The 27295-nt window shown below is 49.7% G+C and overlaps 1 protein-coding gene across 6 annotated transcripts; it reads left to right on the top strand.

Annotated features, from left to right (window-relative positions):
* The first annotated feature begins 63 nt into the window (after positions 1–63).
* Positions 64–23720, top strand: RFWD3 (ring finger and WD repeat domain 3). 6 transcript variants are annotated; one of them, XM_042886099.1, is made up of 16 exons: positions 64–93; positions 391–593; positions 1546–1659; positions 1812–2208; positions 3605–3828; positions 5566–5666; positions 5770–5970; positions 8009–8100; positions 9988–10102; positions 14284–14512; positions 15633–15783; positions 18383–18559; positions 19325–19539; positions 20329–20546; positions 21949–22082; positions 22299–23720. In XM_042886099.1, the coding sequence occupies exons 4-16, from the start codon at positions 1814–1816 to the stop codon at positions 22414–22416; spliced, it is 2370 nt and encodes a 789-aa protein (XP_042742033.1). In that variant the 5' UTR covers positions 64–93; positions 391–593; positions 1546–1659; positions 1812–1813; the 3' UTR covers positions 22417–23720. The 6 variants fall into 6 exon arrangements, with proteins under 6 accessions (XP_042742033.1, XP_042742035.1, XP_042742032.1 ...); XM_042886101.1 differs by lacking the exon at positions 64–93 and having other exon boundaries at positions 238–531; XM_042886098.1 differs by lacking the exon at positions 64–93 and having other exon boundaries at positions 238–593.
* The last annotated feature ends 3575 nt before the right edge of the window (positions 23721–27295 follow it).

The raw sequence follows: 27295 nt of genomic DNA, 5'->3' as shown, positions 1-27295 counted from the left end.
GGAGCGTCAGGCCAATAGGGCTGAGGGGGTGGGGCGGCGCGCAGCTCGAGCGGCGCGGGCGGGCAGCAGGCAGCCGGGGGGGGTCGCCGTGAGGTGGGCCTAGCCGGGGCTGGTCGGTTCTCGCTTCTCCCTTCTCCCTTCCTTTGAGTGGTTCGGCAGAGCTGAGCGTGAGGGGAGGCCGGGGGGGCGGCGGGCCCCGAGGCAGCGGGTGGAGCGCGGGACGGTGCCCGGGGCTGGGCTGTGACAGGAGGGCCCTGCTCGGCACAGTGCCGGATCCCGTGGGGAGAAAACCCTCAGCGAACCCCAAACGCGGCTCCGTTCGCGCTGCACGCTGCTGGTTTTGCCACGTACGGATGATTTATTTGCGTTGTTGGTCCCCCTGTCTCGAAGGTGCGGCAGGCGGATGGAGGAGCAGAGCTGCGCTCTCGGAGACCCGACCGTCCGCCAGGGGAAGCTGCTGCTCCAGCGGTGGTGCTGCCCCGAGCCCTCTGACCTGCGCCTGAGGAGCTTCTGCACGGCCGCCTTCCGCCCGTAAGCACGGGCGGCTCTGGCGGGGAGGCGCTGACCTTCCTGGAGGGCACCAAAGTGTCACGGTGAAAATGCCAACGTTAACGTCTTTCCTAAGAAACGTTTCGGGCTAGCTAACCCTGTGCGGTTTTAGGGCTTCCACCGTGAGAAAATAAGGGTTTGCAGGGGGCAGTCTTAACACAAATCTGAGTTCAGTGGAAGGGAAGCAGGACTGCTGTAACTGTATCTGTGCCTGGTCAGGTGAGAGATGGGGCTTGGTCTCCTTTCTGCCTTGATTTAGGCTGAAATATTGGTTATCAGGGAAAACCTCTTCTCCCAAGGAGCAGTGATGCAGTGGCACAGCTGCCCAGTGAGGGGGGGGGGAATCGCTGTCCTTGGAGGTGTCCCAGTGCCATAGGGACGTGGCACTGAGGGACGTGGGCATGGTGGGGGACTTGGGAGTCTGAAAGGTCTCTTCCAACTTTAGTGATTCTGAGGGTAATTAGAGTAGTGTTATAAACTGATTAATAAGAGTTTGTTAAAAGATTTATCAAAATATGTTGGCGTAACCACCTCTTGTAGATCTTGTATACATTCTCTAGTTATTCTTTCTACTGAAAGCACTCTTCTCTGTTTGCACGGTATCTGTCTTGAGAAGTCTTGTTGTGTACTTTGGGCTCTCAAGTAGTGCTAAAGATCTGCTATCCCCAAGGCCTTCCAGATTTGCGATTGCCAAAACACATGGGAGGCAAATGACCATTGGGAGACTGCAGAACTTAATCTACTCTCTCCTCCCCAAAATGATTTGCTTTTATTTGTTCAGTTCAAGAAATTATCTGAGCTTTTCTACGTGGTAAGACTGCAAAGGATTGGGTACTCTGCAGAGCTCATTTCTGGCTGTGTTTGTCAGTGTTTCTGCAGCGGTTTTGCCATGGAGGATCTCAAACTCTTTCCTCTGAGATCCTAATGCGTTTACTGGGAAGTAATAGTACAAGAAGTCCTGAGCTTTCCATGCTCATCTGAAGATTTACCTAACAGGATTTGCGATGTGCCTTTGGTGCTAACTGCTGCTGAGCTAAAGGCTTCAGATGAAGGACTCAGGAAGGTGCCAGCTCACATATGTGGATCTACTTGAGACAGTCTATCTCTGCTGTATGTCAAAGGCAAAATGACAGCTTGTCTCTTTAGTCTGAATTCTGAAGGCTGTTGCGGTCACTGAGTGCTGCAGCCAGTTCTTGCTGCCATCAGGCCGCAAGTAGGGAGCAGGCTTGTGAATGCTCATGGCTTTCTTTTTCTTTTGACAGAAATGGCTCAGGAAGAGATGGAAGTTGATCTCCAACCAGTGGTGAACTACTCCCTGGAGAGCCAGGGGGTGCTTCCTGCAGGGCCCGCTGCTCACACGGCGCTGCCCTCCCAGGCTGCAGCGCTGAGCAGCGGAGGAGGCAGCACTATCGTTGTTTCCGACGATGAAGTCGATGAAGTCGTTACCCTATCGACTGCTGATGCGCCAAGGGAAGCAGCTGCCGATCCTGACCAGCAGGCGAATCCTCCCTCGGCTCTCATCGGGCTGCTGAGGCTGCAGGGGGCGTCTGAGCAGCACCAGCTGCTGCCTGGACCGCAGGTTATGCAGCGCCCGCGAGTTCGAAGGAGCGCTCGCAGGCAGCCGAGAGCCAGTGCCTCCCAGAGGACAGTCAGCGCCAGGTAAAGAGGAGTGAAGCTGTGTCTAAGCTGTGCCCTTGCCAGCTCTGATGTTGGTTTAAAACTGCCTCGCTTCCTGGCTTGTAGAGCCCGGCTCTGTCCAGGTGTGTGACTGTGGCCAAATTCTGAGCACCTCACAAACCTTTCAAGCTCTAATGGCTCCCTGATTTCATCTGGTGATGTCTTTTGCTGTTTGTTAAATGAACCTGCCCTTCTCAGTTCTTCTGCTGGCAGTGGTGTTGTTGACTTGAGCACTGTTACACTTTCCAGTGTGCAGAGCTGCTCCTACCATTCTTCTGTTCTGCCAGGTTCCTGCTGGTGCTTCCTGCAGCAGAGCTGACTCCCAGCAGTCCCTGCCAGCATTTAGCTCAGTGGAGCTTGTGCTCTCTTCTGTGTTTCACCTTTGATTTGAGGGCTGCCTAATTAGGTGACAATTGCTGCAGAAACTGTTGTAAAAAATGCAAACTGACATTGTTGTTTTTTTTTTCCCCTGTAGATTTTTGTCATCTCCAAGCAAAGTAAAATTCAATGTTTAGGGCTGTTAGCGATGAGTTTAAAAGGTGATGAGCGGGCACGCTCCCCAACTAGGAAGAAATCCTTATTTCTGGTTTGTTTGGCTTCTGTCTCATCTTTGTAGCTTTTGCAAATGCCAAGGGTGAAGTTATAATTAACTGGAGTGCTGCCTCAAAATTCAGCGAGACCAAGATCTCCTCTTCTCCTTGGTGATTAAACATTGCTGCACTGTTTGCCCGTGGATTGTTTGTGAAGGTCACTGTAGTTCTTCAGGCTAGAAGCAACCTAGCAAAAACTGCTTTGAATGTGAAGGATAATTGAGATGATAGCTGGGTTGATGTGGGAAGAGGGAGGATGTTGCTTTCCAGGGATAAAGCTCCTGTAACAGGAAAGGGGGAAGGTGGGCAGACTAAGCACTGCAGTCAGTGGAACGAGGCTCTGGTACAAGGCTCGTGTGTCTAAATTAGGTATCTAATATCTAATATTCTCTGGAGGGATGGAAACCAGGTCTGTGCTGTGACTGCGGTTACAGTGCAGGAGTTCCACAGGCTGTCAGTGTGTAGCACTGAAGTCTTTGCTTATTTTCTCTCCAGCCCCACTGATGCCCTTCACCAAAATAAAGTCACGCGTAGTAACTACGTTTTCTTCAGCAGGCAAGGTGAAGCTGTGTGAAGATGCTGCTGTGTGACATTGCTGACTGTCCATAAAGCAGGCAATTGTATGATATTGCCTCTTTACCAGACCACTTCTGTCTTAATAAACGTGATACTCTCCTATCTGCCAGCAGTGCCTGTGAGATTTGCTGCGAGTGAGCCGGGGCAGCGTACCAAGTCTTCAGCTTACCTGAAAGGACTGTGACCTTTGTTTCTTCCTCCTGTGGTTGCAGGGCAGCATTGGACAGTTACTTTCAGATCAGCAGGACGCAGGAGCCAGCTGCAATACCAGGTTCACATCTGGAGCCCTCGCATACTGTGAGGGGCGGCCAGCAAGGCGCGTCCCAGGTCACAGAACTGCAGTCAAGTGACTCCGACAGCAGCACTTCTGAGGAGGAGGAAGAGGTGGAGGCTGCACCTCCAGCAGCCCAGCAGACGCCTGCAGCAGCTAGCTCAGGTTTGTGCTTCGTTTGTGCTGTGTGGATATTAAATCTCAGAAACTTATTGTGCTGCTTCAGAGCTCAGCAGGGAAATACTCTGGAGCTTCTCAACAGCCGGTGCTGAGAGATCATTATGCCCACAGCTGATGGGAGCAGGTTGCTACCACAAGGCTTTTTGGCAAGAGGTTCCTAAGAGCAGTAACAGCAGTGAGCGATTGCCACTGTCATCTTAAATATAATCTTTTTTGCTATTTGCAGGCTGCTGCTTATAAATAATCCTGGAGGTGTTCAAGACAACTTGAAGTTTTTTGAGGTTATTACTTAGAACGTTTCCTCTGTTACCTGCTGCTGGGGAGGATTATTGAAGACATCAGGGTCGCACCTCTGGAGGCCAGCAGTGCTTTCACTCTTCAGAGAAGGGTCAGATGCAGGATATTTTACTTCCAACCAAAGTAGAAAGAGAAAAGTGATTTTCGTTCCTGTAACTTCTTGTGACACTTAGCGTAGGAGATAAAAGTACAGCAGCTTGGTCTTCTTCTTTTCTCAGCTTTTTCTTCCTTGATTCAAACTCGGGTTCACAGGCTGTCTGCACTTCAGTGACTTGGTTTCTGGTGAAGGTATTTCATGTAAGAGTGACAAATGGTGATGTGGTGTTCAGAGGTTATTGGAGACTAACGAATATAAGAAACATATTTCTTCTTCCTCAGTTTCTTAGAGATTTCAGTCTCTAAGGAACACCCTTGTGCTTCAGTCTGTTTTGTTTTCCATTAGCCAGCCTTTCTTGATGGTTTTTTGGGGTACATCTAAGAGGCCTCTATGAGCAGATTAATTCCACTTGCATTTAGCTGGTCTTACACGTGACAGGCGCTCAAGCTGTTAAGTGCTGCCTAATATTGTGTGAGCATATGCTCTCTGTTGGGTTTTCTGGAATCCCCTTGTCTTTTCTTGCTTATGTAAGCCACTGATTCCTGTTCATCCCAGAGCTTTAGGGACTGAAAATATTATTAACACAAGGCCGTGTTGGGCGATAGCTCTCCACTGCATTGAGAATATCTGCCTCAGATACTGACTGTGGCTGCTGACTCTTGTTTTGTCAGGAGGCTGAAGGAGGTGGTGCTTTCTGCTCCTCTTTAGTATGCCAGGGGTGGTCATCCACTCTGTCGTGTGCCCATGCTTCAACAGAAGGGCTAACAGGCACGCCACAAAAACAGATGGCCCAGCAGAACCAATAGCTCAGATAACCATGAGCTGCTGAAGTCAGGGTGAGTGGACAGGCAGCACATGGTAAATGCCTCCTTGGTACATGAAATATTCATACTTAGATCCCTTGGCAGTATTACTTGGCAGAGTAACTTCTCCGTGATGGTATCTGTCTTTCTCTGAGCACAGTGGTGCAGGTCTGTGACCTTACTTCAGCCTAACTGTAGATCTGTATGCAGCTGTATTTGTTCCTAGCAAGTCAGAAGAGCCATTGTTATCAGGGCTTTTCTGTCTTCTAAAGCTCTCCTTTGTCACCAAATGTGCTGGAATTCTGCATCTTTCTGTAAAAGGTAACAGAAAGTTCTTCAGTATGGCTGTTGAACAGAAGGGCTTACACATCAACTGCCCGACCTGCACCCAGGATCTGAAGCTCTGTGTGCAACCTGTGCCATTGTCACACTGCTTGTACTGATGCTGTGATCATTCTGGATCAAGTCAAGGAGAGTCCCTCTTCCCCCATAGGTATCAGTTTATTTAAGCAATGCTTTCTTTAGTTTCCAGTCAGGATCAAGCAGAGCTGCCTCAAACTCTGCCTCGAGTTCCTGCAGAAAATGGAAATAATGAAGATGAAGAATTTGAAGCCCAGCAAAAGCAGGTGAGGTGACCTAAATGCTTTTGGAGACACATTACATATGGTAAAAACCACATTTGCCTACAGAGAGTTTTGTTGTTTTTTTTTTTTTTTTTTTTAATCTTAGAGAACTCCACTGAAGAAACAGGAAGCACCAATTCCTGCTGCAGCACTGGGGGAGGAGGAGGAAGGGGACACCTGTGCCATCTGCTTTGAGCCGTGGACCAACGCTGGGGAGCACCGTCTGTCAGCCCTGCGCTGCGGGCACCTCTTTGGTTACACTTGCATTGACAGGTGGCTCAAGGGGCAGGCAGGGAAGTGTCCCCAGGTAAAGTGGGCGTTTCTGTGCTCCGGGAAGGACTTGCTGTTGGGTGACTTGTGCCACAGGCATGGTCACCGTAACTATGACAGTTATTTGCTCTACAAGGGAACCACCTCTGCCTGCTGTCAGAAGTAACAAAAATCACAATTATTTTGGTGCATCTGGCGCAGGCACAGCTAGCAGTGCTTCAAGGGAAAGATTCTGATGTGGATTTTCTCCCCTGAAGTAGAGTGCTCGTGACTAGCAGGCTCAGAAGGCTGCTAGTTTGAACTCAACCTGTAATTGGTTTCAGAGCACTGCACTGTTCCTGGAGTGTGGAATGGCAGACAGATTCCTAGAAGCAATTAAGCGTAAAGAAGGCACTATTGGACTAGAAATCTGTCTGAGAACCACTTTCAGTAGGTTTAACTGCTCTTTTTGGACTGCATCTGCTTTTGCAGCCTAAAGATCAGGCTGTTCAGGTAGGTTTCAGAAAGTGAACTGAGAAACAAGCTTTAATGTGCAGTTGCAATTGGTAGATCTGCTTCTGAAGGTGCTTCTTTCTGCTTTTGTTTCCATGCTTTTCTGGTTTCCATACTGGTGTCATTTTGATTAGGTCTGTGTTGACAAAAATAGGCCGATGAGTGGATGGAAGTTCAGTTCTCCTGCTTTCCAAGACAGCGTCTGGAAGCTCAGCATTTCTTTGGCTTTCTCATTTTGAGAGCTTCCAAGTCTTGCTTGACTCTGTGCAGGATTCCCTCCTTGCACAAGAAGCCTCCTGTTGAGCTGTGCTGTGATTAAGCCCAAAGAGCCACTGTTAGCACAGCCCAGACCCAGACCAAAGGTCCAGACCTAACTTTGCCCATCTCTGACAATTGTGTGTAACCTTTTTGCCTGCTAAATGCCCAGGCAAAACTCTGAGACCTCCTTTGCTCTTCGGCACTTTGCTTTCTTCTTGAACCTTAGCAATCTGTAAGGGGTACTTTTTCCTGATTGAATGGTTTTTTGTTTGTTTTTAATGTGATTACTGACAACTCCCTGTGAGAAGTCCCTGTTCTGGAGACAACCTTGCAGCTACATCATCTTCCTTCTTTTTCATTCGCCGTCCCTCGCAGGCTGAGTGTTCTCTAAATGAATAGCACCGAGTTGCTGTGCGTGCTGCTCTGTATACTAAGTGGCTCGAGTAGTGCAGTTACTGTGAAATTGCAGCATTCCAGATCCTGTTGGTGACAGCTGCTGGCTGCCAGGAAAGCTGCCTTCACCACTCGCCGCTCTGCGAAGCACTTTTCTGAGATGTGGGGGAAGTTGTCTGGTCTGAAACTGTCGCCCTTGGTTTCTTCATGCTGCTAAATAATAGAGAAGCCTGCAGTTGAAACGCACGTAGCAATTTAGCTCACCGCTGAGTTGACTTATCTCCGTGCTCACTGCCTCTCTTCTGATCAGCCAACTATGTTTGCAGGACGGGAAGATTTCAGATGCTGTAATTTCTTACAGGTCCCAACCCAGGGAGGTGTTGTCCTTTCTGAAGTACGAGCCGGTCGTAGCAAGGTGCTCAGTGATGGAAGCACCTGGCTCTCCCTGTATCACGAAATCAATGGGATGGCAGTGCTTGATTGTGTTACAGGAACGCTCGTGTGGATTTGGGCCTGCAGGGATTGATCAAAGGAATACGAAATATAAACCAGAGTGGGGAGTAGGCTTGGGTGCCCGGGTTCTGCTCTTAAAGTAGCCGGTCTTGATGCTTTCCAAGGCTTGGCTGCCATGCTGCTTTGAGTCATTTCTCCTCCTTTCTGTGCATTTTCTGACCATGCTGTGTTTCTGGTGCTTTAGCAAAATAAACTTGGTGGGAAGCAGGCAGCTGGATTCTATTGAACCTTCGATAATGCAAGGCCTGATCTACACTGCAGACCCCCAGCAGAACTGCAGTGCCTGCAGGATGGGGTGTCTTGAAGTGGCAGTGCCTCCCTTCAGAACTCCTAGGGAGTATCCAGAATAGCAATTTGTAGGGCTGCGTAGCCTGGTTCGTGGCATTCGTGTAGATGAACTGATGGTGTCTTTCTTTCAGTGCAATAAGAAAGCAAAACGTTCTGACATCGTGGTCCTGTATGCCCGCACCCTGAAGGCACTGGATACCAGTGAGCAGGAACGCATGAAGAGGTATGGAGTGTCCCCCACAGCCTCGCTGGTTGCATGTCAAAGAAAGCAGCAGCCTGGCTTTTACTTTATGCTTTAATTTCCTGTATTACCTGATCCATTTTGTGCTTTCCCTTGGGGGTTATCATCAGCATGGCTGTCGTAGGTCTTGCTGTGGTATCTGTGCCTTGCTTGTAAGGAGAGGTTTCTTTGGAAATAGAACAGAGTTTGTACTTTGTGGCACTCGGGTTGCAAAAGGTCTCTTGTGCCGGATCCTGAAATGCCATCGCAGGAGGACGTGTGGGGTTGTTGCCAAAAGCTGTATGTTGCTAATTCATCATTAGATGAGAAAAGCATGGCATAATTAGAAAAGCAGGGAGGGTGAATAACTGACCTTTTCTGTCATCTTTTCTGCACACATTAAGCAGAGTAATCTCTCCTATGAATCACTTTCCATCTTGCTTTGTCAAACTCTTCATGTAGCTTTACTTGCAAAGGTCAGCAAGCATTACTATGACTCTACTCCCCCTTCCAACTTCAGTGTAGACTTTTTTCCTTTGAAAAAAGGAATAGTGGAAAATGGGCACGAATTTCTTTTTGCTAAGATGCTGTCACATACACTGTTTTGGAATTGCAAGGCTGCAGACTTCTGAGCTCCCTTGAATCTTGTAGTGAATAGAATTTAATTGGATCTGCTGTAACATGCTCCTGAGCATAATGCTGGTCTTCTAACACTTTTTCAACGGACACCTCTTTATGCTAGTAATTATTAATCAGAGATGTTCAAGGAATAACTATCACCAGGGGAAGGTCTCTCTTCTGTCCAGGTCGCTGCTGCCCGATGGTGTTTGAACTGCTCCTTTAAGGAAGGTCACAGCTGCATTTGCTGGATAGATACAGCAAAACAAAGCACAGTGAAACCTGTTTTCAAGCCCTTAGAAGGCATTTGGGTCCTTAAATCTTGTTGTTCCTCAGGTAGAGGTGACTAACTGCTGTGTGTGTCTCAGGATCCTACAGCAGCTCTTCCCGTTTGTCTCCTGCCTGCTGCTGGTTGGGAGGCAGACAGCAGTGACTGCCTGGCATTCCCTCTCACTCGCTGGCAGTGGCAGCTTTGTGGCACGTAGCCACGAGCAGGGGACAAATGTGGACCCTGAAACATCAATATTGTTTGCACGTAGCCTTGAGTTAGGTGTGAGCTTGTGCTTTTGTCCCTTGCATTCAGAAAAGCTGCCCTTTTGATTCTGGGTGCTTGTGTCTGCGATGGTTCAATACAGAGCTTCATCTACTTCTTATGCAACCAAGGAGTAACACAGTGAAGCTACAGGGAAATGACAGAACTCTGTGCTTGATAAATGTGCAAGGCGAAGTCTGTGTATTTTAAAGGTGCTTAGGCAAGCTGGATCTCCTGCATGTAAACTGCTGAAATAACCAGAGTACTGCAGCTTTTGGAGCACATGGTGCAGCGTCAACATAGACCCAATGTGCAGATAATTTTAAGGAGTTCTTCCCCCTTCCCCCCTTCAACTACTGCTTTCTATGTAAAGTACTTATTGAAGCAAAACTGAAGCGTGTTTTCAAAACAGCTGCTGCTAATTTTTTTTATGTGCACTTTTAGGCTCAAGATGAGGTAGAAAGTACAGTTTTAACACAGGCCTATTATGGCTGCTCTGTTTCCAAATGAGAGTATTTGGACTCCAGAGGGTGAGGAGACATTATTGTTCCACATTATCCTTGAGTCATTTGGTACAATTAAGGCCCACGCTCTGGGTGACTCCAGCCCCTGTCCTGTCTGAATTTACCTGAGTGGGACCCGTGTTGGAACAAAGTTCAGGGGCAGCAGTCAGCAGAGAAGCATCCCAGAAGTACGTAGCCCTGAAGTTTGCTTTTTTTTTTGGTCTCTCTATCATGCAGCTCTTTAGAAAAGGAGCAGAAGTTGAGGAGACAGGCAGAGCTGGAGTCTGCACAGAGCCGGCTGCAGCTGCAGGTCCTGACAGATGAATGCAGCAAACTCCGCAAGCAAGTTCAGGTGAGTCTGACCCTCCTGATGCACAGAGGACTCCCTTTCTCCCCAGCCTGACTTTTGCTTCCTGACAGGAGAGAAGGCAGGCTTCCACATCTGGTGGGATTTAGTAAACTCAGCCATTCTCAGTATCCCAGGCTGATGTAGTTAAGGAGCCACTTAGTGCTGACTGCATTTTTGCTTGGAAGACTTGAAGTCACGAGTGCAGGGTAACAGTAGGTGCTCCTGGCTGCTGGTGTTGCAGGTTGCTCCTTGACTCTTGTGGCTGCTAGCGAGGTCTGGTAATGCAGTGCCACATTTGTCCCGCTTACCTTTTTTTTTTTTTTTTTTTTTTTTAATTGCACCAAAATAAGCATTGGGAATCCGTGGCATAATGGAAAGTTTTTTGATAAATAGTTGGTGAGGAAAGCATGCCTGTGGCAAAAAAAACCCACAAAGCAACCAAACCCCTAAATGTATTGCAAAGGTCAGTCAAGATTTGAGCTAAGCTCTTCCTGGGCTGTGAGCCTGTCACTGGGCTCAGCTGGGGTTCTACAGCTGCTGAGAAGCACCTCAGGATACACCAAAAGGAAACAACTGCTTGCTAACCGACAACTTTATCCTGTATTTTGTAACCTGCCACAGCTGCTTTCACAGAATGTCTGTGAAGCTGTGGACCTTGCTGGAAGTTCCCGCTGCGAGTCACCTCACATGTTGCATCAGTACTGGATTTCACAGCCGGTTTGCTACGTTTTTGTTGCATGAAGTAGGTCAGAACTTGCCTAACCTCTCACTGTCTGGTAACTTGCTCAGCTTTAAGCTTTTCTCTACTTTTGGATTTTTCAGAGCCTTGGCTATTTCTGTCTGTACATTAAGCAACATCCTTTTTGGCCAAAGTTTTTCCAAGTGATGTAACGCATGACTTTACAGATTGCTTCCTAAGTTCCTGCATGAGGCTGTATTCTCATCAGAGTGTGTGAGAAAACTGGCCTGCTATAAACTTTAGCTTAAGAATGGCAGGAATAAGATAGAGCTGCAGGTCCACAACGCCTTCCTGCAATTCTTTAGGTATTAGATGATAGAGTATCCAGTCTAACTGAGTTAAGTCGCACGTTATAAAGATTAAGTACCCTGTGTCCTTAAGCTCCATTTCAGTATTTATACTGCATTCATCACTGTCCTGCATCACTTGATGTGAGTGCTGGAAGCAATTTCAAGGTACTTGTCTATACTGTGAATGAACTGGAAGTGAAAAACAGTTTGCTGGGGAGCTGTATATCAGCAGGAAGCATAGCATAAGCTGCTGAGCTGTTGGATTATATTCTGAGCGTATGCATAACTAATCCCTTATATTATGGGAGCTCATCTAGTAAAGCAATTACTTACACAGAGCCATTCAAATATGGAAAGGACCCCTGGAAGCTTCCAGCCCAGCCCTAGCTGGGCAATTTCAGGATTGGATTGGGTTGCTTGGGGCATCAGCTTATCAGCTGGTGGAAGCAGACTGCAGAACCTCTGTGGACAAGGCACTGTTTGACTGTTCTCACTGAGAACTGACCTTGTTGTGTCTGGCGTTTGCTGCCCTGCTCCTGTCTGTCAGCAGTGTGGTTGACTGTACAAGGAAATGTGTTTAATTGGTGTAGGAAGGTGGAAGTCACCCCAGAAAACACTGCTGTGGGATTACATCACACTACAAATTTGTGAAATGCCCATACGTTCAGAGGGACTTTCAGAGTGGGAAAAGTCCAGTTGCACAAGACTTCATTGGAAGAGCTGTGCTCACTGGTTGCACACAGACTGATATCTTAAGTCTTAGAGAAAACATCAGCCATCAGTTCCCCCAGGGCCCTTCTGTGAGCCCTTCTTTGTTGTTAGTGTGTGTGAGAACTGTGCCTTGTGTCGTATTGCTTGTGACCCTTTGGTATGCTTCTCTTACACAAAAATGAGCTTGTTTCAGCTTCCTTATGGAAGTGTGTATTAAAAATGCTGTTTCCAGGCTCCTTGGCTCAGGTTCGATGCCTCTAGTGCTGCAGTGCAGTTATGGGGTCATGCACTTATCTCTATTAAATGCAAATCTTAGGCCGTGTAGAGCAAGATAGCAGCAAGACTTCTCTAAGAGGTCTGCAGGAGCATGGCCAAAGAATGGCTGTCATCTGATAACTGCTTTTGTTTTTAAAGGTTTGTATCAGCTGTTAGAACCCTTAATCTAACACTTGGAAGAAAACTGGCTTCAATCTGTTGTTGCTGGCTGTTTTCCTTTCCTATTCATTGTGCTCTCCTATTTCAGCTTTTCATGCATACTCCTCTAGAAGATTTTTGCTGGATATCCTCTTTGGGAACAGGTTGCCCACTGAGGCTGTGGATGCCCCCTCCCTGGGAAGCACTCAAGGCCAGGCTGGCTGGGGCTGTGAGCAGCCTGGTCCAGAGGGGGGTGTTCCTGCCTGTAGCAGGGGGTTGGGTTGAGTTGATCTCCAAGGTTCTTTCCAACCCAGCCCATTCTATGATTCCTTCTCCAGCTGTTCCTTCATCAGAGCAGGAGCCAGGCAGACTGCACAGCATCTCAAGGGAAGCCATCAGCTTATCCTACCAGACCTGTCCTTCTTGAGCACAGTTAGTGGGGTCTGTTCTTTTGTTTGCAGTTGCCTTGGTAATGTATCCTGTTCCTGGTTCTGCTGGGTTCCTCTTTTGGCTGTAAATGCAGACGTCGTACTGATGGTCTTTGTGTTTTTAATTGCCCGCCTTTCTTTTTAATGAAGACCTTGCATAAAATTGAAATTTTGAGTGCAGGTGGCAAGAAGAGTTTTATAAACTCCCCAGAGCAACAAATATTTTTAATCTCTTCTCATTCTCAGTGGTGGTGGCATCTTTCTGTCTTTCAGAAGTAGGGCTTACTAAATTTTTGATGAAAAGCTGCTTTCTTCTCAGTTACCTGTGTACACACTGACTGCTTACTCCAAGCCCGAAGCTATGGTTTCTGATTGTCAGCATCCTGGCACCCCTTACATCCTCCTGCATCCTCCCCAGATTTTGTCTCTGCTCACCTCGAGTCTTCAGGCTCCATTTTCAGTCTCATGGGGGGATTTGGAATGCAGAATTGCTCTGGAAGACATTGGGGCTCCTCTTGAGCAGTCCCCAGAAGTTATGGGGCTTGGTGACAGCAGTTCATGTAGAGCTTGGGATTTGTTCTTGGCTCTTGAGAACTCTTGCCTATGCTTATCCACGAGTTAAGTGACCCTGGCTGGCTTGGTATGGAGGCTAGCTTGCAATCTACAAATATATTCCTTATATCTCTTTGGCCCTTAATTGTTTAAAAACTACGTGGTATTTGAAGCATAATCCAAGTTGCTCAGCCAACAGAAAGCAAGTAGTAATTTTCTTCATATGCATCCTCTCTTTAACATCACTGGGTGCTGCACTGCCTGGCTCTGCCCTTGGATCACAGCGAGCCGTTCCCTGGAAGTGCTGTGACCACTGACAGGTGATGGAAGTGCAGCAGTGCCTCTCCTCACATCACCCACCTCCCCCCGGTGCTCTGTGGGGAGTTGGGGAATATCTTGTTTGTGATGGAAGGTGACCTTGGCGAGGGCTTTGCTGAGCACCCTTGAGCATCAGTTGAGGTGGAGGGAGGCGGGGATGAAGCAGAAAACAAGGCAGGAGCTTTGAGAGTTGTTGTTCCTGGAATTTGCTGCCCAGGGTTTACAAGAACAGGGCCATCTTCATTAAATTGAGGGTGTTGCCGGAAACAAGTCGGTCTGTGTTGAAACTGAAGGTTTTTGGTTGTTTTGTTGTTTGGTTTTTTTTTCTCCTTTATGGGGTATTCTGGAAACTCTGGAAAATGGTTCTAATTGACTGTCTCTCGTGGCTGAGCTGCATGTAATACTTGGCAGTTCATTCTCCTCTAAACAGCATTGATCTGGTAATAATTGTCATTGGCTTTTCTGCCTTGCCCCAGAGCCCTCCTTCTAATACATACAATAACAAACTGAGTAAATGTGGCCAGAGCCTGCAGAACCTCTGAACGCTTTTGTTGCTCTTGCAGTCAGTGGACTGGGAAATGCAGTGTTTCAGAAACAGTGTGGAAACAGAACAGCCCGTGTTCTCTCTCTTTCTCTGAGAATGGGAGCCCCTGCAGTACGTGGATCGCACAGCACAGCGTGCTTCGTCTCCAGCACAGCGTTAAAACTCTCTGAGCTCTCTTTCCTTTGCAGGAGCTGAAGGCTCTGGTGGCTCAGCACAACGTCAGTGCTTCTAAACCCCCTGGCAACTCCCGCACCTGCTTCCCAGGCAGCCTCCCCTCCAGCCAGAGCCGGCGCAAGTACCACCTGGAGAAGGTTTTTGTGGTGTCTCAGGCTGGCAGCTGCAGAGTGATGGCATACTGCGACTCGCTGAGCTGTCTCGTGGTATCGCAGCCTTCTCCACAGTCTACTTTTATTCCTGGTAAATGGGCAGGTTGAGATCGGGGGGTTTGTAGGTGGTGTTAAGTTACAAAAGGTAAATGTTTTGCTTGCTCCCTACGCCTTCTCTCCCTGGCTTTACCTTTGTATGTGCCATATAAACGGGGAGCACTCACAAGTCTATCTCTGGTTCATGCTGCTGCTTTGGTGAGCTCTGCCCGGAGAGATGACTCGTCTCCCCCCTCGCTTCTGCAGTGGGATCCTAGCAGAGGATCTCTGGCTCTTCTGCTCAATGCCACGTCCTCAGGAAGGTGAAAGAAGGAGAGGTCAGCACACGAGGGCAGGCAGAGTCGCTCCTGATGCGCGAGCAAGAAATGTCCCCTGTGGTGCAGGCATTTTGATCCACGTGCTTTCAACCGACTCCTTTTTAAAGGAAAACAAACTTTTAGCATGAACGGCAGGAGCACCGTGTGCCAGCGTGGGAGCAGGAGGCCGAGAAGTGCAGCAGTGCTGTTCCTGCCTGGCTGTTATGGCTGGGGCAAGTGAACTGACACCTGGCCTTGTGCCAGCTTCCTGTCCCTGTGAAACAGATGGAGCAGTTAGGAGCCTGAGAGCCTTTATTTGCAAAGCACTTCCATGAGCTTTCTGAGTGGTGAAGCTTGTTTTAATCTCCAAACCATTAACCAAATAATGTGCCTTATCTCAACATAAGAAAATTCCATTCACTGCGTTCAACTCGCCTTATTCTTTGGAGCCATGGAGTGAATCTGTGAATGGAGGCTTTGTGACACACAGGTGAAGTTCACCTGCAAGCATTTTATGCTGCGACACTTGTTCTCTTAAATTGCCATGTAATCCTACTGTGCTTATTTAGGAGAAACTGACTAAAGAGCAGCAGCTCGTGTAATGAGAACTGTAACACTAGCACTGGCTTTGCTCTGGCTGGCTTGAATACTTCAGGATTTTAAGAGCTTCATAATGATTTGTGGCAGTTCTCACTCAGAACAGCAAATAAATGGGGCGCATTCACCCCACCACAGGTTTTCATGTGGGGATTGTAGATGGGGCGCAGCGCTGCTAGTTGTGGGCTCCTCAGCAGTTGCTGGTAGGCATGCTGCCTGGCACACAGGCCTTGCAATAACCTGTCTTGTCCTTCTCGTTAGGCTGCGGTGTGAAGATGATGAGCGTGGCCAACCTGAAGAGCAGTCAGTACATCCCCATCCACAGCAAACAGATCCGGGGGCTGGCTTTTGGCAGTCGTGCAGATGGCCTGCTGCTGTCTGCTGCTCTGGACAACACTCTCAAACTCACCAGGTGAGCCTCCCGCAGTGAGTGTGAAGCTCTGTGCGAGAGTCTGGATTGGATTTTGTAATTGTCTTGTAGCCCTTGCTGTCCTGTGCTTGATTTTCTGTTTCTGCAGTGAAATGTGGAGCACAGGAGCTTGTATGGCATAAAGCAGAAACTGTGCTTAGCTTGAGCACTTTGTTCCCTGCGCTGATGTGGGCCTCTCTGACTTGAGTCTTGTGGATTGTGCAGTTCATCTGGGATTTGAAGTGTGTGCACAGCACTGTTGAGCGTGTGCTGGAGAAGCACAGGTGCTCTGGAGCTAGCAGTAACTGAAAGCAGCAGGCTGGAAACAATTATGCAGAGGGTGAGAGATGTCTCTCCATCCCTGGTGGATTTTCAGCACACAAGTGTGTGTTTTCTTGCTACTCTGTGCTGCCTTTCAAGTTTAAGCTAACTCAGAACCTTGTTGGCCTCGGTCTTGCTGAGTTGCAGCAGCGTGTCCATTCTGGACCTAGGCAGAATATGCCATGTGATCAAACAGTCCCTGTTCTTTCCCACATGGGAAACAATGAAGAGAGCATAATTCTGTAACAAACATGTGGGGAAGCAAGCATTCTTTACTCGTGGTACTGTGCTGAAATCCTTGGTTGGCTATTTAAAAATTAGTGTCAAAGATGGCAATTTTAAGTCAGCGTGCCAGCTTTATGACTGCTGAGGTTGGTGTGCTTGTCGTGGCTTTCCTGCAGAGCAGCCTCTTGTTGCAGGAGCTGCTTAAACTCGATTTCCACATCTGCCCCTCTCTGCCTGATGACCTGCATCAGAACTTGTGATCCTTCTGCGTTTGTGTTTGATTCCAGGATGCTGGAGCTCAGTGCTCGCTTCAGCAGCATCTTTGTTGAAAGAAGAGTCCCCCCCCCCCTTGGCCACCTTCCCAGTTCCTCATTTCCAAGTCCAGTCCTACAAAAAGGAATTACCAAGATATCAAGTCCCCCGTTCGTGTTCACAAGAGCTTAGAATAGCACAGAGGCTTTGTTTTCCCTTGTTTTTAACCGCTCTCTATTCTGATGGCATCTCCTGATAGTTCTCTCCAGCCAGGTCTTTGTGGTTGTTCCCAATTGCTTCTGTGCACTTCTGCACATCACTGCCTTTCTCCAAGTGAACCCCATGAGTTATAAAGGTGTTATTTTATTCTGTTCTGTCTCACTGGAGTGTACCAAGCCTGTATTGGCAGTGCCACCCTTGGCAGAGGGAACTTTCTAACATACATTCTAACCCAAGGCCAACTTCATCTGTTTTCCTGGGCTGTGCCCCTCCAGGTCATCCCCTCTTCAGCCTTCCACGAATTCAAGTTCTAAGCAGTTAACACTATAAATGTGCTTTTAACAGTCTGAACCCCATTCATTGTTTCTCTCTTGGATAAGCTGGTTGCCTTTGAGGCGTAAGCGATGTCACAGAATCACAGAATCACAGAATCACACAGAATCACAGAATTGTAGGGGTTGGAAGGGACCTCCAGAGATCATCGAGTCCAACCCCCCTGCCAAAGCAGGTTCCCTACAGCAGGTCGCACAGGTAGGCATCCAGGCAGGTCTTGAACATCTCCAGAGAAGGAGACTCCACCACCTCCCTGGGCAGCCTGTTCCAGTGCTCCGTCACCTCACTGTAAAGAAGTTCTTGCGCGTGTTTGTGCGGAACTTCCTATGCTCCAGTTTCTGGCCATTTCCCCTTGTCCTGTCTCCACTCACCACTGAAAAGAGTCCGGCCTCGCCATTCTGCCCCCCACACCTTAGATATTTATAGACCTGGATCAGGTCCCCTCTCAGTCTCCTTTTCTCAAGGCTGAACAGACCCAGTGCACTCAGCCTTTCCTCATAGGGGAGATGCTCCAGGCCCTTCACCATCTTCGTGGCCCTCCGCTGGACTCTTTCCAAGAGATCCCTGTCTTTTTTGTACTGGGGAGCCCAGAACTGGACGCAGTACTCCAGATGAGGTCTTACCAGGGCAGAGTAGAGGGGGAGGATCACCTCCTTTGACCTGCTGGCCACGCTCTTTTTAATGCACCCCAGTAAGCCATTGGCCTTTTTGGCCACAAGGGCACACTGCTGGCTCATGGCCAACGTGTTGTCCACCAGGACACCCAGGTCCCTTTCCGCAGAGCTTCCCTCCAGCAGGTCATCCCCCAACCTGTATGTCCCTTCCATGAAGGCAGGAAATAAAGAGATGTAATCTGAAGATGCAAGCCTAGTGATTTTAGGAGTAAGCAGTGTTAAGATGTTACAGCAGAGGGTTTCTCCTGATTTTTTTTCCAGAAGAGTAACTCAGGTTTCTTTCCCATAATGCAGCTGAGATCCTGCTCTGAGATTTCCATTCTCAGTCTCTGAAAATCAATCTGGAAAAGGAAGCATCGCCTTGGAAGAATTATATCCCCCTTCACAAGCAATATGAAAGGGTTTATTCCATTATTATGCAGCCGTGTGTAGAGCACGAGAGTAATAATTTAGAATTCAATCTAAGGAGATTAGCTTTTAAGTCCGTAGAAAGAAACCTGATGTGCTTCCTGTGGTTGCACTGCTGTCTTGCCAGTCGGTGTTGTGCAAAGGCCCAACAGTTTGTTTTTCTCCTGCAGCTTGGCAACAAACACCGTGGTGCAGACATACAATACTGGCCGCCCCGTGTGGAGCTGCTGCTGGTGCCTGGATGATACAAACTACATCTATGCTGGATTGGTCAACGGCTCCATCATGATATATGACCTGAGAGACACCAACTCCCACGTCCAGGAACTCGTCCCTCAGAAGTCCAGGTATGGCATAAGGGTTTGTCACTTTTTTTTCTGCTTTACTGGTGTACATTAAGCTGAGCATGGCTCCCTCCGTAACTGATAGCTGTATGGTTAGTGTAGGTACTTGGCCAGTGCATCCTGTGAAGGCACAAAGCCAGCAGAAATGGACCCAGCAGCAGAACCGGCTGGGTTTTGGAGCTGGGTTATTGTTTCCTTTGAAAAGGACAAATGACAAAGAGGACACTGGTGCTTCCATCTCTTCTGCTCAGAATCAAATGTTGATTTAAGAGCATATCTCAGGGGATAGAAGCTGTGTGGACTTGGCCAGTAAGGCTGTTGTGGTCTTCACGCTGCCCAAGACGATCACAAGCTTTAATGCTTTAACCAGGATTTAATGCAGGGCAGGCTGAAGTGGGGCCAGCTATGTCAAGCTGCTGTTTAAACAACCTGAGCACGTTGCTTTTGTCACCTGGCCTGCCCCTGCAGTGAAGGAAAGGACTCACAAGTACATGCCCTACTGATGCCTGCTGAAGCCTGCTGTCCCTGTTTGGAACTGTTAGAGCTGTGGATTGCACCACGTCTGTGTGCTGTGTGATGTCTGTTTAAAGCATAAGGCAGTAATCTTGCCCAATTTTGTTTATCCACGTCGAAGCCACTGGGGTTCCTCTCCTGAAGGGCTGTTTCATAGCCTGCCTTGCACGCTTTCTTTGTGGGAGCTCTGGAGTGCTGAAGCAGAACGCTGCTTGACTGCAGCTGGCAACGCTGACTCTTGCCACTCGTTTTCAGGTGTCCCATGGTATCGCTGTCTTACCTGCCTCGAATGGCCTCATCCTCTTTGCCCTGTGGTGGCATACTGGCTGGGACCTTGGAAGGAGCTTGTTTCTGGGAGCAGAAGGCTGGGAACTCCTACCGGCCTCATCATCTGCTGCTGGAGCCAGGGGGATGCATTGACATTCAGACAGAGGGCACCTCGCGGCACTGCCTGGCAACGTACAGGCCCAGTAAGTAACAGTGTGCCTCTGCAGCATGTGCTTTGTGCTGATGCTCTGTCTGGCTCTGTTTGGTTCATCAGCAGCTTAGGAGCTGAGCACCTCCCTGAAGCGTGGTGTCTTACTGGCACTGGTGAGGCCGCACCTCGAGTGCTGTGTTCAGTTTTGGGCCCCTCACTACAAGAAAGACATTGAGGCCCTGGAACGTGTCCAGAGAAGGGCAGCGAAACTGGTGAGGGGTCTGGAGCACAGGGCTTACGAGGAGCAGCTGAGGGAGCTGGGATTGTTCAGTGTGAGAAGAGGAGGCTCAGGGGAGACCTCATTGCACTCTACAACTTCCTGAAGGGAGGCTGTGGTGCAAAAGGGTCTGGCCTCTTCTCCCAGGCAAATAGTAGGACCCGAGGAAACGGCAAGAAGTTATACCAGAGGAGGTTTAGGTTGGATATGAGGAGAAACTTTTTCTCTCAAAGGGTGGTCAGGCACTGCAATGGCTGCCCAGGGAGGTGGTGGAGTCGCCGTCCCTGGTAGCGTTCAAGAGGCGCCTGGATGAGGAGCTACGAGAGATGGTTTAGTGCTTGTGGTACTGATAGGAATGGGAGGGTGGTTGGACTAGATGATCTTGCAGGTCGTTTCCAACCTTGTGATTCTGTGATTCTGTCTGCCTTGACCACGGCAGTGGGTGTTTGCACATAGGTGAGGGTGAAAGGAGGTGGCTGTAAGCTGGCTTTGCTTGTCTTCCTACAGTTACTCTTGTTCACAATGAAATTTTTCAAGGGCTGCCTTTTTACTTTTGCCCCGCAGGTAAAAGTAACCCGTGTGTGCGTTGTGTCCTGATGGAGCTGACCTGCACCCCGCTGACAGAGGCCTCTGAAGATGTGGTGTGCTCTGCTAACCCTGTCCAGACCTTCAGTGCTGGGCCCACCTGCAAGCTGCTGACCAAGAATGCCATTTTCCAGAGCCCAGAGGAGGATGGCAGCATCTTTGTGTGCGCTGGCGACGAGGCATCTAATTCTGCCATGGTATTTCCTGTTCTATTCAGGGTTCTATTGCAATTCTTTGGGAGAGAAGCTTAATCAGTCACAGCATTGATGTGTTTTAGTGGGAATTACCTTGTCACAAGCACTGCCCTGTGCTTTCCTGTAGCAGATGCTAGTGATAGCATGGGATGTTGGCCAATATCAGCCTGTGCTCCGCATCCACGGAAGGGAATGTAGGCAGCAAGCCCCTGTTGTCTGCCAGAGGAATGTAGTTGGGCTTGTTGCAACTGAGCAGCGTAATGTGATTGCAGTAACTGAGCCCTGGTGGGATAGCTGATGTGCCAAGTGCTGTGAGGGCTGGGCAGGGCGGAGGGAGGAGGAAAGCTGAGTGGAGCTTTGTCCTTCTTGTGGAGAAGCAGCTGAGGTGCAGAGGATGGACAGCAGTGTGAGAGCTGATGAGGATCAAAGGAAGGGCATAAGGGTGACGTGCTGGGAGTCTGTGACCCGAGTAGGCTGTGAAAGCAGGCAGAGGCTTCTTGAAGCAGATTGAGGAAAGTCTCCAGACCCTGGTTTTAGGGAGGTGTGAACTTCACTGACACTTAGTGGAAGGGCAAAACAATGAGATGCAGGCAACACAATGTTTCTGGAGTGTGTCAGGAGCAACTGCTGAACAGAGGTGTCAGATGAGACGATGTTTCCCTAAGTCTGCTTAGCAAACAAGAAATAATATATGTGAAAATCAGCGGCAGCCTTTGCCATGGTGACTGCGAAACAGCGGAGCTCAAGATCCTGAAGGAAATAGGGAAGGTGAAAAGCAGAATAAAAGGCATTTAGCAGAGTCATGTCTGGCTTTTTCAGGGAACTGCTAGGAATGATTTGACGGAGGCAGTTCTTCAGGACAAAGATGGTTGAGTGTCACCCTTCTGGTGTCTCCTCCCTGCATGGGAGCTGTTTGCACCAGCACTCAGTAAAAATAAGCAGCTGTCCATCCTCTGCACCTCAGCTGCTTCTCCACAAGAAGGACAAAGCAGATAGATCAGGAGAATGCCTTGAATGAAGGAGAGGCTTGCAACTGAAAGTGCCCCCAGGTGGGATGCAAAGCTCTAAGCTTTAGACCATAACATCCCAGCTTGTGTACAGGAGTGCTAGGCTGTGTCAAAACCCTCACTGAGATCAAGGCAGGTTACAGCTGCTGCATGCCTTTGTCTGCAGATGTGGACATTCCCTGAAAGCAGGTGGGTTGGTTGAGCATGACTGACCTGTGTGAGGTACAAAGGTGTGCCAGAGCCAGGTGTGGATGGAGCAGCCCTTTGCTTACAGATCTCCCTGGGAGGCTGGAGGCAGTGTTTGTGGTGCTGCAGGGGGGGATGGTTATTTTCTTTGGAGAGCAGCTCCGTTTTGGATGGGGGAGGAGAACCCTGCAGTCATGTTTTCTGTCCCACAGCTCTGGGATGCTGGCAGTGGCTCCTTGCTGCAGAAATTGCAGGCTGACCTGCCCGTGCTGGACATCTGCCCCATGGAGGTGAACCAAACCCACCTGCTGGCTACCCTGACGGAGAAGGCAGTGAAGCTCTACAGGTGGCAGTGAGCGTGTCCCCGTGGTGCTCGCCGTGAAGGCTTCCCAAGTGTGCTGCTGCTGGGCCCCACAGCAACAGCACAGTGCCACACTTGGTGTCCTGCACATGCTGCTTGCAAGAGGCAGGAGCTGCAGCAGCACCTTTGTGGCAGCAGTCAGGAACTGGGACACAGAGGTGCCTGGGGTGCTTCCTGTCATCTTCCATCCTCCTTTTTCAGGTCTGTCATTATTTCTCCGTTGGTCAATTTTCTACAGTCGAGCTCAGCAAGCTGCCTCAGCACAGCAATAATTCTTGGCCCGTCTCCAGCGTGTGTTGCTGCACTTTTTCCAGTGTGAATATATTAGAGGGATTTGCAACTCTCTTCTACGAATCAACAGAATAAAAGGAACTTGAAGACCTGCGACTCCCACTGTACTCTCACACGGAGTCCTGCTGTGATTACTGGGTGATGAGAAGATGGTAATGCTGGCGCCTCACCAGCGTTGCTGATACTTGGCACAAAAGCAGGCTCACTATTTCAGAGAACATATCCCCACGTTCTTTTTTTGAAGGCAGAGGGCAAAGGCAGTTAGTGGTTCCTGAGGAAGGAGACCCCGTGTTGTGGCCATGAAGAGAGCAGGCTTGAAAAATCTGCAGTTTTTTGTTATCTCTCCCTGTGAGCATATTTATATATATATATATATATTTTTTTGGCACTGTAGTTGCCTAACCCTGTTTCCATCTCTCTCTCTTTCCCCTTCACCTGCCACCAACATCCAAGCAAACTTGAGCAGTGTGGTTGTGGAAAAGGGAAGCTCATAGAAAGGCAGGGGGTGTGGTGGATAGCTGTACTGCTGGCTGCTGCAGTCTGTGTGTCCTTCCTTGAAGTACTGATGCACTGCAACAGCCCCTACAGTGGGGGAGAATGCTGTCTCTTCTCCTGTGGGCATCGGTGGGGCTGCCCATGGGGATCAGCCCTGGTTGCTGCAGTTGAGTCTTGACATCCATACTGTGAATATGCTGCAGGGTATGAGAACGCCCATTTCCAAATCAAATCACGGAACAGGACTTTGGTTTCCTTTTGTTTATCAAAAGCAAAGCTGTGGGGATGTTAAAGAAGCCACAGGGTGAGTCCCTGCGTTGGCACCGTGTCCCTGGGTGCAGCACTGTGGTAGCAGCATCTGTGCTGGGCGTGTGGAGCCTGCTGCCAGAACAGCTTTGTTTTCTGGGACGTGCAAGGTAGGATCCTGCTGGAGTCTGCTGAGATCTCTGCTTAACTTTGTAAATGGATGTATATTATTTTATTTTTCTATGCTGTAAAAATAAAGTGTTTATAGTTACCAAATGCAGTCGGTGCTGCTGTGCCTTAGAAGCACCTCAGCAGTGTGTGCTGCTTGTCTTGGGGCTGTGAGTGAGCAGCCCTGTTTGCAGGTAAGCTTTCTCACATTTTGCACTGGGCTTCAGACTGAAATAATGCCTTTCAGTGGGTGGAGAGCCTTCCATCCTCCACCAAAAAATCTTCATATGCACGCAGGAAGAAAGGAATTAAGATTTCCCATCTTCTGATTTTCTAGGTAGCAATTATTTTCTATTGTCTTCATTCCTGCAGGGTGGTATTAACAAATTAAATTCTGTTGAAATAAATGAAAGGAGAACAGCATTTTGATGTTCTGTTCAATCCCAGAGTTCGGAAGAATCTTTCAAAGATAAGAACCTCACACATTGCTGTCAGGTTCACAGTAAGCTTTGGCAAAGAGCACCTAAACTGCATGCAGAAAGCTGCACTGAGGGCTGGGGGAAGGTCAGATGTGTTAATGAAACAGGTGCTCATCTTGTCTGGAGTCAAAGGGGCAGATTCTGGGATAGGGAGAAGAAAAATCTGTCTGCAGTACGCAGGGCAGCTGTCATTAGGGCTGGAGGCAGGGAGCTGCTGCATGCCTATTTCTGCTTCTGTCTCTGGGAAGATTTGGAGCAAGGCAGCCCTGTGGCAGCTCCTGGAGTAAATGTGATGGGAGGCAAGAGGTGAGCTCTGCTGTCTGCTGATGGGGCTTTCCCGTTGGCTGCGTGCGCTGCAGGCTGCCGAGGAGGAGAACCGCTCCTCATTTTAACTCTTATCTCCTTTCGAGATAAAGATTTTTAGGGGCAAATACTGAAGAGGCAGCAGTGCCTCTTGCTCAGTTCACTCATCTTTGCTCGAAGAGGAAAAAAGCCCAGTTGTGTTTGGGTGGCAGTGAGCTGTGGGCTCAGATGCTGCAGGGAACCTGTGCACAGAGCACTGCTGACGAGATCTCGGAGCTGCGGCGGTGTTGGGGAGCACTGAGGGGATGTGGGACGGTGCTGCAGTCCCATCTCTTGGCATACAGTGCCCCTGAGTAGTGAAAAATGGAGGAGGTCGGGCAGAGCTACGCCTGCCGTGCTAATCTAATGCTCAGAGTGACCTCGGGATGAACCCAGCAGGTAACAGGCTGTGCCTGGGCAGTGCTGTGCAGGAGCGGAAGTGCCTCAGCCTCATCTCGGTGATTATCCCACCTGCTGAAGCGTAATGAATTGCAGAGTCCCCAGGGGTTGCTTTTGCTTCCGCTCGCGGCACAGGGGGAGTCTGCCCACTGTGCTGGAGATGGCATCGAGCTGGGAGCAGCAGTGAGTGCTCAGGGAGGCAGCAGAAGGCTGGGGAAGAACTGTGGTCCGTCAGGGGGGAAATTGCCTTTTGTTTTTTTCCCTTTAAGTGTGAGCGTGAGGCACCAGGCTCACCCTCACCCAAGGGATGCAGTCTCCTGTTTTGTCCCCAGCCTCCTTGGAATCTGAGCACTGCCATGCTCTGCTTATTTCCATGCACAGATGAGCGAAGATGCGAAGCTGTGGCCTGGGAGATAAGTGGAGGCAAAGTGGAAGTGAAGCACCAGCCTTCATCAGCAGAGATGGGCAACGGGTGTAGAGGCAGCACTGAAGTCCTGGGCTGTGGAAGGGACGGAGCCTCGGCACTGCTTGGCAGCTGAGCCAAAATTGAGCACCGTGCCCCTCGGCCACGTGGGACAAGCAGTCTGTGTCCAGTTAGAAACTGGAGCATCCGCCCTGCGCAGGACAAGTTTTCTTCCCCATCATGTGATGAGCCGCAGAGTGAGGATGCTGCGTTGTGCTGAGCTGTTGGGGTTACTGCCCAGGCAGAGATGTCGCTGTGCACAAAGAAATCTCTCTTCCTTGTTGAACTTGTGGTGTGGACACAGTGAGAGGCTCTTCTTTATGAAATGTGTGTTTGGGGATGAGCTATCAGGATGTTACAGCCCAAGGTTGGAGCAGGACTTTCCCAGGAGTGCAGAGAGCTCAACAGAGGGAGGCGGGGGTGCTGCTGCTCCTGGAAAAAAGGGCAGCTGAGGTTGGGGAAGGAGCTGGAAGCTCTGCACTGCCTCTGCTGCTCCTCTCCTTCTGCTGTAGGAGGAGGAGCAGAGCCAGCTCTCACGCTTGGCCTTTCCAATCGTTTCCCATAAACCAGATCCGCTGCCAAGTGCTGGGTGGATTTTTGCTGGCTTTTGTCTCTAAGTGTTTCCAGCTGCGCAGCTGCTGGGTGCCAGCACAAAGCATCCCTCCCAAGCACTGCTTTCCCGGCAGCGAATGCAAGAAGCACGGGGACTTTGCCAGCTCATCCATCTCCCTTCACGCCATGGTCTCTGCCTGGATGCAAACCCAGGTGGGGCTGCCTGGGGCTGCTGACGGTCTGCCTGCACGCTCCAGGAGCACATGCTGTGCAGGGTGACCGCCAGGGCTCCGCCATCTGCTGCTGCAGTGCTGAGGGTGAGATTTGGGGTTTGCTGAAGCAGTACAACTCAAACTGGACAGACTTCCTTAGTGCGGGATGCTGAGGTCTGGCTCCCAGGGAGGAGGGAGCTGTGGTGGTACCAAACATTGCTCCTGGGCAGCCTGTCAGGCAGAAACCTACCTGGCTCTTCCATGAGCTCGCAGTGTGAAAAGTGTGCTTCCTGTCATCACTCCTTTCTGACCCCATTTAATTGTATCTTGCTACTATTTCTTTCTTTCTCCCCTCTGTGAGGACACAACCGCTGTCTCTGTATGCTCTATTCCTTTATTTTTTCACCTAACCTCCTTTGCTTGACCCAACACGTGCAGTTGGGGTGGAGATGCTTGTTATGTAGAGGTAGCACTGCTGTGCTGTTGAGCAAATCTCTCTGGCTGCAGCATCACCCCCCGAAGCCTTTACAGAACTTGGTAAGGCTCACCCGCTGTAGGTGGGTAGGTGACAGCTCTCACAGGAGCACCTGTTTCTCTCTGTCCCCGTGAAGAAAGCCTGGAGTAAAATGCCATGGAATGAGGGGTCCTGCAGTGCAAGGCAGGCGTCTGGCCGAGTCACCTAACCCTGATGCAGGACGCCACGAGTTGCCGTGAGCCCATGTGCACTGAGCATCCTGCTTGCACCTGACATTCAATGCTCAGTTCTTTGGTATTTGGATTTTTTTTCTTTGTTGTTCAGTTTTCGGCCTTAAGTTTTCTATGCTGCACGCCAGTCACATTCACTTTCCCTTAGGGTTTCTTATGTTCTCCAATTGCACAGCCATGAGCCTCTCCCACTTCAGCAAGTCTTACCATTACGCCTATAAGGAGAGCGGTGTTGTTGTCCCCATTCCCCAGATGAGAACTGATGCACAAAGAGATTTAAAGCAAAGATTGGGACAAATGTTGGATGCCCAGCGTGGGACAGCTCTGTGCCCAAGCACTGCTCCCTGCTCCTGCTGCCAGCAGCACCAGTTCGTACATGAAGGAGGCTGCCCAGGCAGGAGCTCGTGGCTGTGGCAGCTCAGGGGTTATAATACAAATAATGCCAGGAAATAATATGGGGGATTGGGGCTGGATGATCCTAAAGGCCCCTTCTAACCCAAACTATGGGGGCTGTGAAGACATGATGCTGACGGTGCAGACCCCGTGACAGGCGATGTTGCTGTGGAGACGCCCGGGGCTGCGATGACGGCTGTCACGACGGACCACGAAGGAACCCGTGCCCCAATGGCACCCCGGCCCAAAATGGCGCCTGGACCCCACAGGGGTGGTCGCGAGAGGGCGTGGCTGAAAGGGGGCGCTGGATGGGCGAGGGGGCGTGGTCTCGAAACGCCCCGCCCACCTCCGGCGCCGAGGGGTGGGGTTCTCCGCGGTGACGTCAGACGGCGCGCTGCTTTGCACACGGCGTGCGTGCGGCGGGGCGGGCGCGCCGGAGGTGGGGGATCCAAG

Source organism: Lagopus leucura, unplaced genomic scaffold (assembly GCF_019238085.1).
Source record: "Lagopus leucura isolate 7727_CA_CO unplaced genomic scaffold, USGS_WTPT01 Super-Scaffold_100054, whole genome shotgun sequence".
Classification (NCBI taxonomy): domain Eukaryota; kingdom Metazoa; phylum Chordata; class Aves; order Galliformes; family Phasianidae; genus Lagopus; species Lagopus leucura.
This window is presented reverse-complemented; position numbering and strand designations above follow the sequence as displayed.

Bases quoted from the DNA above. Each gene is read 5' to 3' on its own strand.
- RFWD3 (XM_042886099.1), top strand. From the start codon at position 1,814: ATGGCTCAGGAAGAGATGGAAGTTGATCTCCAACCAGTGGTGAACTAC. The intron at 10,103-14,283 runs GTGAGTCTGACC...TTTCCTTTGCAG, and splicing joins AACTCCGCAAGCAAGTTCAG to GAGCTGAAGGCTCTGGTGGC. The intron at 15,784-18,382 runs GTGAGCCTCCCG...TTTCTCCTGCAG, and splicing joins AACACTCTCAAACTCACCAG to CTTGGCAACAAACACCGTGG.